General features: G+C 32.0%; 1 protein-coding gene across 1 annotated transcript in view; it reads left to right on the top strand.

The window, feature by feature from the left end:
• Positions 1–8,301: 8,301 nt before the first annotated feature.
• LOC127857957 (neuropeptide FF receptor 2-like) overlaps positions 8,302–14,079 on the top strand; it is a 41,579-nt gene continuing 35,801 nt past the window's right edge. The window contains exon 1 of the mRNA XM_052394743.1: positions 8,302–8,732. Coding sequence (XP_052250703.1) covers positions 8,360–8,732 — 373 coding nt within the window. The 5' untranslated portion in view covers positions 8,302–8,359. The remainder of the gene's footprint in view (positions 8,733–14,079) is intronic.

The raw sequence follows: 14,079 nt of genomic DNA, 5'->3' as shown, positions 1-14,079 counted from the left end.
TTGGCAAACAGCGTAGTCCCAGATGAGACGCCGCATAAGTTGCCGTTCGTTTAGATTTGATTTTAAATTACTAAAAGAATCGCGTCTACGTGTATTCGCCATTGTGTACGCAAGCTGCGAATCGATGCGTGCTAAAGCCAGGTGCAAGTCTCCTGTCTGTACTCGAATCTATTTCTGAATACTCAAGCCATGCGTGTATTGGTGCGTTTACAATGTTGATGTTCGGTTTTGCATGACCGCGATAATAATAATATATGATAACACTCAAAGTAATTGATTAGAATTATAATACAGTTGCATCTTGATGCTTAAGAACAATCAACCATATGTTGTTATAACCGTTATATTTCCATCGATAAAGTATTAATATTCTTGATATGACTCCATTTTATAATTATATTCTTTAAACAAACAAGTGTCATATTTATAGATAAACCGTGTTTACGAAAGGTATTTGTACTTGTCAGAGATAATATGATAGAAAGAGATCATTTAATTTCAAAGAATCATTTGATCTAGATGTCGGAAACACATACATTTCGTATTTTTAATATGATGATAAAATATATGTACACGTTTAAAGACACATACGTCTAATGTTAATATTATTGAATGGCCTACATAACTGATTTGTATAAGGAAAATAACATAAGTTAATTAGACTTGTAAATAGTATCTGACAAACGTATCAGATATATCCAATTAAATTAAAACAGATAAAGAATTGAACAAAAAGGCCTTCTTAATATGCTCACAGACATCTTCTATAACGACATGATTCATCCTACAACAACTTATACATATTTTTTTTTCAGAAGTATTCGGTTAACACTGCATTGCTAGTGTATTATACACAATGCAATTCAGCTCCTAGATAACCTCTCCTTTCTTATGGGCAATATCATATTCAGTATGTATTTGCAAGTTCGTTTCTTGTAAAAAAATAAAAAACTGTATGTATTGTTTATTAATAAATGTTTTCAAAAATATTTCAAAACTATTAAAGTTTCTATCAATACAGTTCCATGTCAATAACATGGCTGTGCTATTCAACGGTGAAAATAAAATAAACAATTGCATAAAGATTATATATGCCTTACCATGCGATGTTAACAAACTATCATTAGAGGCGTACATGCACATGAAGCCTAATCATTCATTCAACCAATGTGTTACCAATGTCTTACTTATGCTTAACTCGATTTAGAATCAAGACATGCCAGTTGAATTCCGATCCATTACACCCACTTTCGTGTTATCTGCCTTTCTAGATTCACGGAAGCTATTTTAAAAAGTATAAAGTAATGATTGTGTTTATGCATCAGGTTAAGATGCACGGCATAGCGCCAAAAACTGATGAATGTATCGAACATCCTACGTTGTTGAAACATTTCAATATGTTTGTATTATTATTATTACATGTCGATGCATAACAAATATACATGATTATTCAAAAATGAGTGTCTTGCTCGTTAAATCACGACTACAGTATGCTGTGAAATGAAAGTATCTTACGTAATAAAATGTTATGTTGAACATAGCAGCCGTAGCCCACGCATATACACATCGAGGGCTTAAAAACTATACCCCAACACATAACATGTTATAACGAACAAAATAAGCCGAATAAAGATACGAAACATTGCTTACCATTTTTACAACGTTCACCAAAAAACACCTAATAAAAGAAAGTCATGGTCAGAATGTCATACTTAGTTTAAATACCAATATACAGCTAATAACAAACGCATACAACTACTAACCGATTTTGGTAATAATGCGATTCCATGTTCATCATAGGACACGTTATTGATAACATAGGCTAGTTTTTTTTAAAGCAAATGACCAATATCATGCAATTAATACAATGCAAAACAGCACAGCTAAAACAGCACAGATTAACGTAGTTCAAGCCAACACAGAACAGTACAATATTACACAGCACAGTACATAACGCACACCATTAAACATAAAACTAATGCAACGTTTCATAATCGTCTTAAAACGATCAATTTCAAACTGCTAGCCTTTACTGTATGAACATTTATTGTAGACAACATAACTTCCTAATGATAAAACAACATACCACAGAATGTTAATAAATTTGTGAAACCAGTACATAAGTTATCGGTTTATTGTTTATTAAGGCTCTCGAAGTACAGCTGTTGGAGGCCCGATGAAATGAAAAAAAACAGTATCACCTTCATTGTGTGACATCATCGTAAATAATGTACAATTCATTACAGAAAATCGGCGTTTATCTGCGAACTAATTCGCAGTTTGTGAAGACAAAAAGTTGCAATGCGTTTATTTATGGGAACTACCGCCAATACGATCTTTAATAAATAAAATCTTTTTTAAAGGATGGATACTTTATGGATTATGTAAATAATAATAATCAAGATCTTGACGCTATTATATACATTATTTAATTTTAACGTGGAAAAATGGACACAATTAATTTTGATTTAATGCACACTAAAGAAAACAAGTTTGCTTTTCGAAAATAACAACGTCCTGGGAAGAAACTTTACACATTCCACACGTTTGAATGATGACTCCGTTCATATACACAGTTATCTGTATTAACGTATGACTGACAAGCTAAACACGTTTACATCGATAATCATTTTCTTCTAAAAACGGCTGTCCTGTGGCATAGTGCCGCAACATCCGTTATAACGTAAACATGTTCGATGAGCGAACTCAATTTTGAAATGTCAATGTTATCTTCTTAGCTTTATATCTCTTGGGTACTGGATACGTCTAGTTAAGCCTAATGTATGTTCATTGGCAAGAAAATTACTAATATGTGTAAGTCAACGTGATTCATGTGTTGCATTCAAATATAATGTAACACAATCTTTATTCATGATTAGGTAAAGCTACCAAGAGGTTTAGAATGAGTGCGGTGCAATCGGTTTACGCGTGTTCGGGTCGACTAATAGCTTATATAATGACTGAAGAATTTAGTCCGTCGGTCAGTTTTCTGCACGTTTTGCCCGTTTACCAATGCCGAATAACATGCAATAAATACCAGATGTACAGAAAACTTGCCCTCCATATGTTGAGCTTTATCTGTTATTTAGGTAACAACACATTGATAAGTTTTTGGCCCAACCGTTTGAAGTCAGCGAGTGAAATAAAACCCAGTTAATTGGCAATTTAAAACGTCCGTTGGGGACACATCAGGCAACGCTAACGAGCAACTGAATTATAAAGTATTATGAATAGTAAAATATTCATGTTTTGATGAATCTGTTTTGAGATTATGTAACCTTTAATAAGTGACTGTTAATAATCTTATGTCTATCGTAAAAAGTACTATGTATAATATATATTGCGCTAAGACAAATTATATACATTTTAGATATGTCAAGTTATGGGTCCTGATAAAATATATTATAAAGTGACACTCTCAATTGTTGCAAAAAACTTCAGTGTTTCTAAGTCAATATATCTTAGAAATTATCATGGAATTTGAATTAATAACGTACCATGTATTACTATTTCATAAAGAATTTGTTATTGCATAGAATTACTGTTGCTTAAATACATAATCATGTAGATCCTATATAATTTTCATAAGTTTTTTAACTTGTCATAAATGACTTAATTTGAAGGTTGAACTATGGTCCATGCAATTTTCGTTTCATTGATATTCACAAATACGGCATTTAAAAACATTACGAGCAAACGAAAAGTTGCTGATTGTCCTTGAAGTATGCCTTTAAACAAAATAACTATACTTATAGCGACTGAAAAACGGTCACATGCGTCATGCAGGAAACACCTTGTTACGTTTTGTGGGAATATTAAGAGTTAAAATAAATAATAAATCCCCTAATTATAAGAGTCGCATATGAATGATAACATTCAAGAAAACACTATTTATATGCAGAATCTTGTTGCAAACCGCATTTTTGCCAATTAAAACACGCTTCGAAATACCATAAACAGAAACGTTTCAGTAACGATTTTAAACAACACAATACGGAATACATTAATATCTGGACACTTGTATAGGCTTTCACTTCAGAATTCCATTAAAAGTTAATTACATCATATATGCTTGCTAGTTTTTTGTGCGATTTTTAAAGACATTTTGCTTAATGTGAAGCATTTAGAGTAGAGCTGTAACGATTCGATTCGATGCATCGAAAAACCGGTTCAACGCCGCCGATTCGATTTCGATACCAATACAGCCAATTTCGATTCGATTCACTGCAATCCCGATTGATCCGCATTTTAAACCTTACTTTCAAAATCCGTCGTCTTAACGTTCTCGTCATTTGTAATACGTCTTGTGATTGGTCAATAGCCAATATGTCATCCAATTAATGAATGAATAACAGGCTGAGCATTACATCAGCCTTCCGGTAAAATGGCTTCTTTAACCGCGCTGAAGGACGCAACGTCAAAATTAAAATCAAATTTATGGGAACATTTCGGGTTTCGCGAAGGTTCTGATGCAAAGGCAACTGTCAAAACGTGTGTTGTTGACGTAAGTTATTCTAAATCTGGAAGCACTACAAATTTGAGGCAAAATTTAAAGAGAAAATGCTCGGTTTATATTTCAGATGTGATACGTTGTGCATTTAATGTTATTTAAGAATAACTCAACAGGAAGTTTTGTTCAATAAATGTGTTACTTATAAAACAATGTTGCGTTTTTAAATTTTATTTAAAAGATTTAAACACTTAAAATGTACAACATAATAAGTTAATAACTAACACCAAACATAATAATTCATGCCCTGGACAAACCAAACATGAAATAGTCTGCAAAATAAGCAGGAAATAGTTTCATTTGAATCGAATCGAAAATAATCAAACCGGACCATTTGGTATCGAAATCGAATCGAATCGAATGATGGGTGAATCGTTACAGCTCTAATTTAGAGTATTCTTAATAAAAATGTTTTGTATTGCCTTGAACGTTTTCATCAACAATAAACAATTTGAGAATGAACAAGTGTTAATATAAATTGCATATATTATTTTAATGAATTAAATGTGTTTATATAAAACATTGCTATAGTGAATACAAACTACATGACGTCAAAACGATAGTGCTTAAAATCGTACATATGCGACGTACATACGTAATCATAGAAAAAATAATAGAAATGATAGACAAAAATGACTCGTGAAAAAATATTGTTTCACTTGTGGCCGCGCCACTCGTGAACATATAATTGTATATGATCGCTCGTGAATTAAAATCGATATTCCATCAAATCCAACAAATATATATCTATGTGTAAAATCATCTTACATCTACTTATCTTTTTGCATGGCGAATTCTGTTCCAGATACTGGTTTGATTCAGTGAGTAATATTAACCAATATTTTCTCTAAACACCCGAGTCTTACATACTCAGGAACGCGATAAACATTTTCTATTATGTTTGTTTGATTCCGTTTCTGTTCTTGATACTAGATTTATTGACCTATATATTTCTCATAACGTTTGAATGTAAAGAACGCACGAGTGATCGCGATAAAATATTCTACATAAATTCCGCTTTATAATATGATGCTTAGACGGTACCCAGACAACAAAACACGGACTTACGTATGTATTCACTATATGACTAGGTAAGAATTAGTTCCAACACGTCAAATAACAATCTTTTTTCCCTGAATAAGTTGTAAGTTGTTTTTTGTATTTGTATACGTTACAATGTAGCAGCTTATTTGCATGAAGTTCACAATATTACACTCGTTTAATCATGGTAAACACCATCGTCTAAATGTTTGGCATTATATGTGTTTTAAATTATAAACAAAGAAATATTAAAAAGAAGCTGAGGTAATTACTTGATTATTGTGTTTACACTTCCGACATGATCGTTCTTATTGCTACGATATTGTATTGGTATCCATTAATCTGCGTTCCTGAGGAATCCCAAACGTCGTTATTTAATTATTTCTCCTGAGAATCATCTTTTGATGTTCAAAATATTTATGAAAAAGTTGATTAATAACATGCTTTGTTTAAAATGACTTACGCGTGGTTGATTATAAACGGAACGAATTTAATATGTGAGATTATGATGAGAACTATGACGACTATATCATTAACGTAACGCGTAATTTTCCAAATATGAACATAGTAAACGTAACTTAATAAAGTTCATTTTCGTAGACAAGCTTGTGCTATGTTGGTACGATTGCACAGATGTAGAAAGTATTTGTTTTTATTTATTTCGTTAAAACGACGTAGTCAATAGTCCCCAAGATTATAAAGTATTTAGCTCGAGTAAGTAACACATTTTCACAACAATGCAAGTTCTTATGAGTTAATTAACTCGAAAACTAACCCACGGGAACGGCTAAGTAAGTCACGCTTGCGACGCAGCTGAATTGTGGGAATTATTTTTTTAAATGGTGGGAACGAGACAATTTACAGGCGATAACCGTTACAACGTAATCCACCAATCATAATACATGTCATTGTTCGCAAGTTTCAAAATTGTTGTCTTACAGACTTTTGCAAGTCTGTATAACAATGTGTCTATTCTTATCGATTTATATTTTCGTTTCCACGAATTAATAATCTACTTAACTCAGTCGTTCCCACTAGTTGGCTTTTTCTGTCCTTATAATATGAGGCTAATATTTAAATGAAGTATAAAATAATGATATATGTTTAGGTTGAGACGAATGATATCTGTTTGGCTGTAATTAAGTTAATAATCGCTTTGGTGTTATTTATTTCATGAATCATAGCAACGCTCACTTATTGACAGGTTGTTGATGAGTAACATACTAAAATACAAAACAAAAGATCTAGCACTATACTCTATCACGACTAAACTGTGTAAGTATGTACACGCACTGTTCTATTATTAACCCATTACTGCTTTGTATTAACCGTTTTAAGTAAGCGTCTCTTGTTTGACACAGATTTATAATAAACGTTGTTATTTATTTTGTTTGCCCCGCATAACATTTTTGATTGGTTCCTTGCCTTACACACACGAGGAACTAAAGTTAACACATACTTATTTCCTTTACGTTTCTAGCGTTTCAGTTGTCCTTTCTCGAGAAATATGTTTAGTCAAAGAATGTATGTTCTTGATACGTTATGCGTTTCTGAACATTACACTTGTGCGGTTAGTTTATAAAATCTTTCATTCAATAATTATACAATTTATTTATATACAAAATTTCAAAGTGGAATGGTCATACATTACTATGATAATCATGTAGTTCTGTTTTTTGATTGAAACTGCCATGTAATGGGATTAACGGATATTAATGCTTTGTGATAAAATATCGTACCGGTAAGGATGTTTGGAGCCCTTTAAAATGGATTTTACCCTGAGTTTCTTTATTTTTACTCTAAAATTGTAACCAAAATGTGTGTTTGTTGTGTGCATGTCCTGTCTTTCAAAAGCTTTTGTGCTGCGTCAAATTATTTCCAATGTCAACCTTTCAATCATTAACGTTTTCCATACTACAGTAACTTTGCTGATCAAGTTCCGCTTTGCTTAAACGTGTGTGATATATGACTTCTTTTTGAGTCATGGAAAACAATGCAGTACAATAACATATTCAGCTCATACTCAGCGACTGCAAAAAAAAAACACTCGACATTTCTAGATAGACAATCATCTTATCGTGACACGCTTTCGTGTTCGCAAACCTTTGCAACAATGAACATTCTTGTAATATCTTGAATTGAAATTGTATGTTAGCATAAATGAGAAATGCTTGGTGCATGCCATGGTTTAACTGAACAAACTAAAGTAAAAAAACTTGTCAGCAAATTGCCGAACATAACCGCCAGGATTATCTTTTAAAATTGAATACTTTATGATAACACTAACATATGTATTGCGAAAAAGGAATATGACCATGAGTTTGAATAAATACTACTAATACATTTTTCACATTTTCATAACGTAAAAAGCATTCTAGGGATTGTCATATGTGCCAAAGTCTGATTAATTTACTTGTAGAAAATGATATTAAACGCCCGAACGCATTTTGTATACGCATTTTCAGGTCGACACTTATTCGCACAGATTTCTTTAGACGAAATATAAACCAGCTTTCAGTGCAATCAAAGCGTCTGAAAAGCGCCCAGTTAGTATAGAGAAAATATCTGGCACTGCTATGCTTATCCGGCCTACATTCTTATGATTGGACGAAGAACATGTTGTGTTCAAAGTGCTTAGCGTCTAGGCAGTTAATCAGATTTTACACAAACTCGCTAGAGCTAAGACAAGGTGTTTCATGTTGAGTGATTGGAAGGCAGCTGCAGTGACCTAAAATTGTTACCATGCCTATTTGCACAAAATGGTGTATTTAATTCAAATCAACTGAAGTTTTTAAATTACATCATGCGATGGATTTAATTGAGAACAAATTTTATCAACGGAATGTTACACTGATTCCTGAAGATTCTGAATATTTTGAGTATGATCTGTCATCACTTGACTATCCTGGCAATATGACACATCTCCCTAAATGGGAGATTGCCATTAAAATAACTTTCTATAGTTTCATAATTATTTCTTCTGTGGTGGGAAATTGTTTACTATTTTTGGTGATCGCGCGAACAAAACCATTGCAGACTACTACAAACTTTTTTCTCGTGAACCTAGCGGTATCTGACCTTCTGGTGATCTCGTGCTGTTCTTGGGTTCGACTCGTCGATGATTTAACAGAGGGATGGGTACTGGGCAATGTCTTCTGCAAACTCAACTCGTTTGCTCAAGGTAGGCGTTTTTCTTTAAACTAAGAAAATAATACATTAAAGCATTGTGCCTTTTTTCATTGTTAGCTATTTTAGTTCATTAGTTCAATATTATTAATAAATGCAAACAAAGTCATAATCTCCCTGCCCGTGTTGCTTATAATAATATTATTTAACTAAATAAATTTCTTACACAGCTATGCAACCAAAACTAATGGGTATGCATTCATGGTCAAACGTATATATACGTAACTGCATTCGTTTTCATTACGCCATATATGGTGTATTGTGAAAGTGAAATGTTAAGGTCATATTCTAAATAAAACAGTTAAAATCATCAATTTATTGACAAAAATAACCACAATTTGTCTTTCTATGCATGTGATAGCCCAAGATACGTCTTGCGTATGAGGGTTAAGTATATACCTGTATATATTTAATTCGCATCAAGAATGTTCATACATTAAAATTTTAGATACGAACCAGATACGAACCAGCTTTGACTTTTTACCCAGGGCCCTTACACTTAACCTGTGCTTCGAGATTGGTCATGTTATTCCTTAAACGGACATTCCCCCTCCTTTTTCTCCGATTTAATTAGTTCAGTTACTGACTAATGTCTCTGAAAATGGAACTTGAACGCCAGATAAACCAGGAAAAGCAGAGTTGGTGAACTTGTAGTCGTGGTTTGACTTAAATACAATTAACCAGTGATTAATCCAACAAACAACTCTGCAAAATACACGTTCAATAGAACCATACGTACTATTTTCATTACATCTGATTTTCTCAAAGCTACAAACAATGACGCTCTCGGAACTGATATTTTTTTAGAAGAACCGTTTCAAAAGAGCATAATGAGACACTTTTATCTATGATAATCACATTTTATAAATACACACCCTTCAAAGATGCGTTATTGACTTTCTTTTCATTTTTTTATCATTTTAGTCACTGTTAATGGAGTATAAACTGTGACAACTACATATATACCAACATAACAATATTTACATAAACAAGCTTATAATGGATATTAAATATAACACGCACAAAAGAATACAGACGATTGATGAATACACATAAATGAGCATTTACTCATACAAGCACATGTCTATACCTGTTGTGACGTTTATGATAACAAATATATTCTATACGAATGTTGAGACAAAAAATGCTATATTCTCACACACACATGTTTCAGCACCGTTACTGGCATTTGAGCCGCATTCGAGCAGCATTTGAGCAGCAACTTTGGTCATTGAAAGCTACTCAAATACCAGTCACGGTGCTGAAACATTTTTGTGTGAAAATATTCGTATAGAAACGCACAACAAATTTGTATAATTCGTTATATTAGAAGTAAATTACCAAGAATTTATCATAAACATAAAGAATATGTTGAAGATAACAGTTGATCTCGAATTAAACGTGATTACTTCACCAGTAACAACGACCCATGCGGCTGTTAATTATACATCACGGTATTCAATATCCAGTGAGTTATTCAGCAATAATTGAATTGGCAGATAGCTTGTTTATTGTCCAACAAAACAAGCGGTTTCGCGACACATGACAGCACAATTTCACGGATTATGTATTATACTTTGGTTTCCTAACATAACAATGACAGATTCAGCGACTGAACGACCCTTAGAAAAGCAATAATAACAAAACAAACACAACGACAACGCTTCAGTACATAAACTTGTTTCAGGTTTAATTTTTATGGACATTTGGAAATAATATGAATATATGAAAGATTCATCAAAATCAGAATTATTCTCTTATTGGTAAATTTGCTCCTCGATAATAACAGTTATCAATTCTGCATTGCAACCATAATTCAAGTTGGCATGCATTAATTGCTCAAATTTCTTCAAAAATCAATAACTACAAGCTATGGCTCAGCGAATTATATACTTGATGGCATGATTCAGTTTAAAGTTTAAACCGTCTAGTCAGCGTTAAAGCATAACTAGAGTTTTTAAAGGTCTGACGATAAAACACAAATGTCTTGATTGATCCGATCTACTGATCGACAATAAATGCGTAGTTGAATGTTGAGTGGATAGTCCAGATATTGAATCTTATATAATATTTTGTAGAGCGGAAATACATGTTATTTAATTTTATATAATATTGTGAGGAGTAGAAATACCAGTTATTCAATTTTATATTATATTTTGTGGAGTGGAAATACCCGTTGTTGAATTGTATATAATATTTTGTAGAGTAAAAATATCAGTTATTGTATGTTATATAATAGTGTGTAGAGTGGAACTATCAGTTAATTGAATTTTGTATAATAGTTTGTAGAGTGAAAATACCAGTTATTCAATTTTATATTATATTTTTTAGAGTGGAAGAACCAGTTATTAAATGTTATATAATATTTTGTAAAGTGAAGATACCAGTTATTGAATTTTATATAATATTTTGTAGAGTGAAAATATCGGTTATTAAATGTATATAATATTTTGTAGAGTGAAAATATCAGTTTTAGAATTTTGTATAATATTTTGTAGATTGAAAATATAAGTTATATAATTTTGTATAATATTTTGTAGAATGGAAATACATGTTATTGAATTTTGTATAATATTTTGTTGAGTGGAAATACCAGTTATTGACTTTTGTATAATATTTTGTACAGTGGAAATACCAGTTATTGAATTTTATATAATATTTTCACACTGAATCTCATGAGGCAACATCAGTTCAATTTTCGTTTTATTCTTGCTCTTCATGATCGCATCAATGTAGTTATGGTATTCAAAGAAGAATATCGAATTAAGAACTTAAGGAACATATAAATAATACAGATAATGAATGTACAAGAACTTTAGAGCTTTGTAAAAACAAGAGTAAAAGTTAACAAGTGATAAAAAGAAACATTCAAAAGTGTTTATTTTCTGTTCACTAATAAGTAATTATGCGTAAAAAATTATTATAAATTTTAAATTGTTCTCTCAATCAATGGGTATGTGACATAAAACAAGAAACCGTAAATGTGCAAGATATGCATAACAGTGTATTGAAGCCTCATTTATTAAGAGAGTAGGTACGATCTTATAAAAGAAGTACAACGTTGACAAATTAAAAGAAATTCAGCTGACATATCGGAATACAATCAAATAAATAGGAGCATTATACAAGTACAAATGCATGCACACTGTTGTGAAAAGATTCGTACAAACGACACTTTGGCATAATTGTTAGTAATTCCAGAAAGATTTAAACAGCCTGTATCGGCGTACACTTGGTCGTCTTGATTTTCATAAAGTATGAAACATTTTATTAACGGTACCGAACGGTTTGTACTAAGCATTCCTTCTGCACATACATGCGTCTATTTTGAATGCAAACATACATGGTTGACGATACAATCTTAAACACTTGTTTGAATTTGCAAAATATAAGTCTAAAATTATGTAGATTTATTTGAATTTAAATGTCATCAAAATATTATTCAATCAAAACATTCATGTAACAGCGCTGCTAACCAAGTCAAAATACTTCGAATACGTTAACTTAATATCACAACGAAGAAATGCAGTTTTGAAGACAATTGACTGATAAAAATATATAACCGATAAATAACCAAATGTTTTTTATGCATGATGCTTTTACCCAGCATATAAATGTAATAGTATTGTTCAGTATAATTGTGAAAACATGTACTTGTCAAAATAATTTATTTATGTCATGTTGTCAATCGTCAAATAAGAACAAAGCACGAGGTAAAGTTAACGCTGACTGCCATTGAATACTGGTAAAACGTCGCAATGGATGATCTGTATGTGGTTGCCAACAAGTGAAATAACGCGCTCGTATAATAACATAAATTGTTTTCTTTCAGATGCTCTGACATGAAATGAAGCGTATGAGCAGGTAATAACTTACAAACAACCTGCTCACGGGCTTTTAATAGCTGTAATCAATAAATCGTTCGAAGATGATACATGTTTTTGAAGAGTTTATTAAATATTGGAAAATTAACTACATCTTATGACGAGGTCTCGAATTCAATTGTTTTATATCATTTGGTATGGAAAATATTAAATATGGAATAGTCGCTCGGTGGTAATTAGCACACATGCGATGTCAATAACCCACTAACACAAAACAATCAGAATCAAAGTTGACAAATCTCGATCTGTCATTCAGCGACTTATATCTTAATTTACTTACATGTTTAAGGGATCTTCTTTTAGCATGTAGCATTCATCACACATAGATTTCAGCTACATAGTTATTTTTTTTAGACGCTTAAGTTAAGTTACTATTCAAAATTTTATACAGTGGTTCTTCAATCTTCCTGATACGAGAATAAGTTAAATAGTCTTAGATCGTATATAGTAAATATCATGAAATAGTATGGGCCATTATTTATGTTGAACGATCAATAATGTAACCTTTCTATATCGCCATTTTATCAAAGTCTCTATAACGCTCAAAATCAACGCAAATTTCGTAAAGTATTTCGTAAAATAAAGTTAACACCTAAACAATCAGTGTTCCTTATAGCAATAGCCACAATTTCAACGCTAGATGTGGTATGATTACATAGATTTTTGTAGATACAACATGCTCGTTTTTATTTATTTGTGACCACAATAAATTCCATGTTAATTTCCTGCGATTATATCTATTGATACGACATACGAACACTAAAATGCTACCATGTTAAAACCATAATAAAAACGAGCATTTTGTATCCACAAACATCTATTTTACAAGACCACATCTGGCGTTGAAATTTCGACAATGGCCATAAGGAACAATGATTTTTAATTGTTTAGCTTTATTTTACGAAATAGTGTACGAAATTTTCGTTGATTTAGAGTTATAATGTTACTTTAATACAAAACAAACAATGTTGAACATCGTTGGTTGTTTAATTAATCGATCACTATCACTCTTGATCTGATGTCTAAATACTCTGTACATTTGGACCATTGATTTAATATCATGAATTAACCTTTTGCCAAAACGCACATTGATAGTGAAGCCACATATACATTCATTATACTATGATGCGAATAATGCCGATCGCGTTTCAAAACAAGTATTTAATGATGTACACAATATTACACCGCAAGTTGGTTTTCACCTTTTGGAAAACCAAGGCCTAAACCACTTTAAAAGGTCGACAGTGGTGTTATGACTTCAAACTTGAAGCTTACCAAAAGTGAACAGGTGCCCAGTGAGAATCGGGAATACTCCAGCTTTTATCATTCAGCTTAATTGCTTAAGACTGGACGCAGAACAAGAAGTGTGTACAGTGCATATCATCACGACAGATTATCGGATTGAAATTAAAAACGCTTAAGAAATAGTAAGGTATGTGTAATGAAGTGTGAATGTAA

Source organism: Dreissena polymorpha, chromosome 1, assembly GCF_020536995.1.
Source record: "Dreissena polymorpha isolate Duluth1 chromosome 1, UMN_Dpol_1.0, whole genome shotgun sequence".
Classification (NCBI taxonomy): domain Eukaryota; kingdom Metazoa; phylum Mollusca; class Bivalvia; order Myida; family Dreissenidae; genus Dreissena; species Dreissena polymorpha.
The sequence above is the reverse complement of the archived record's forward strand: the minus strand, read 5'-3'. Positions and strand labels throughout refer to the sequence as shown.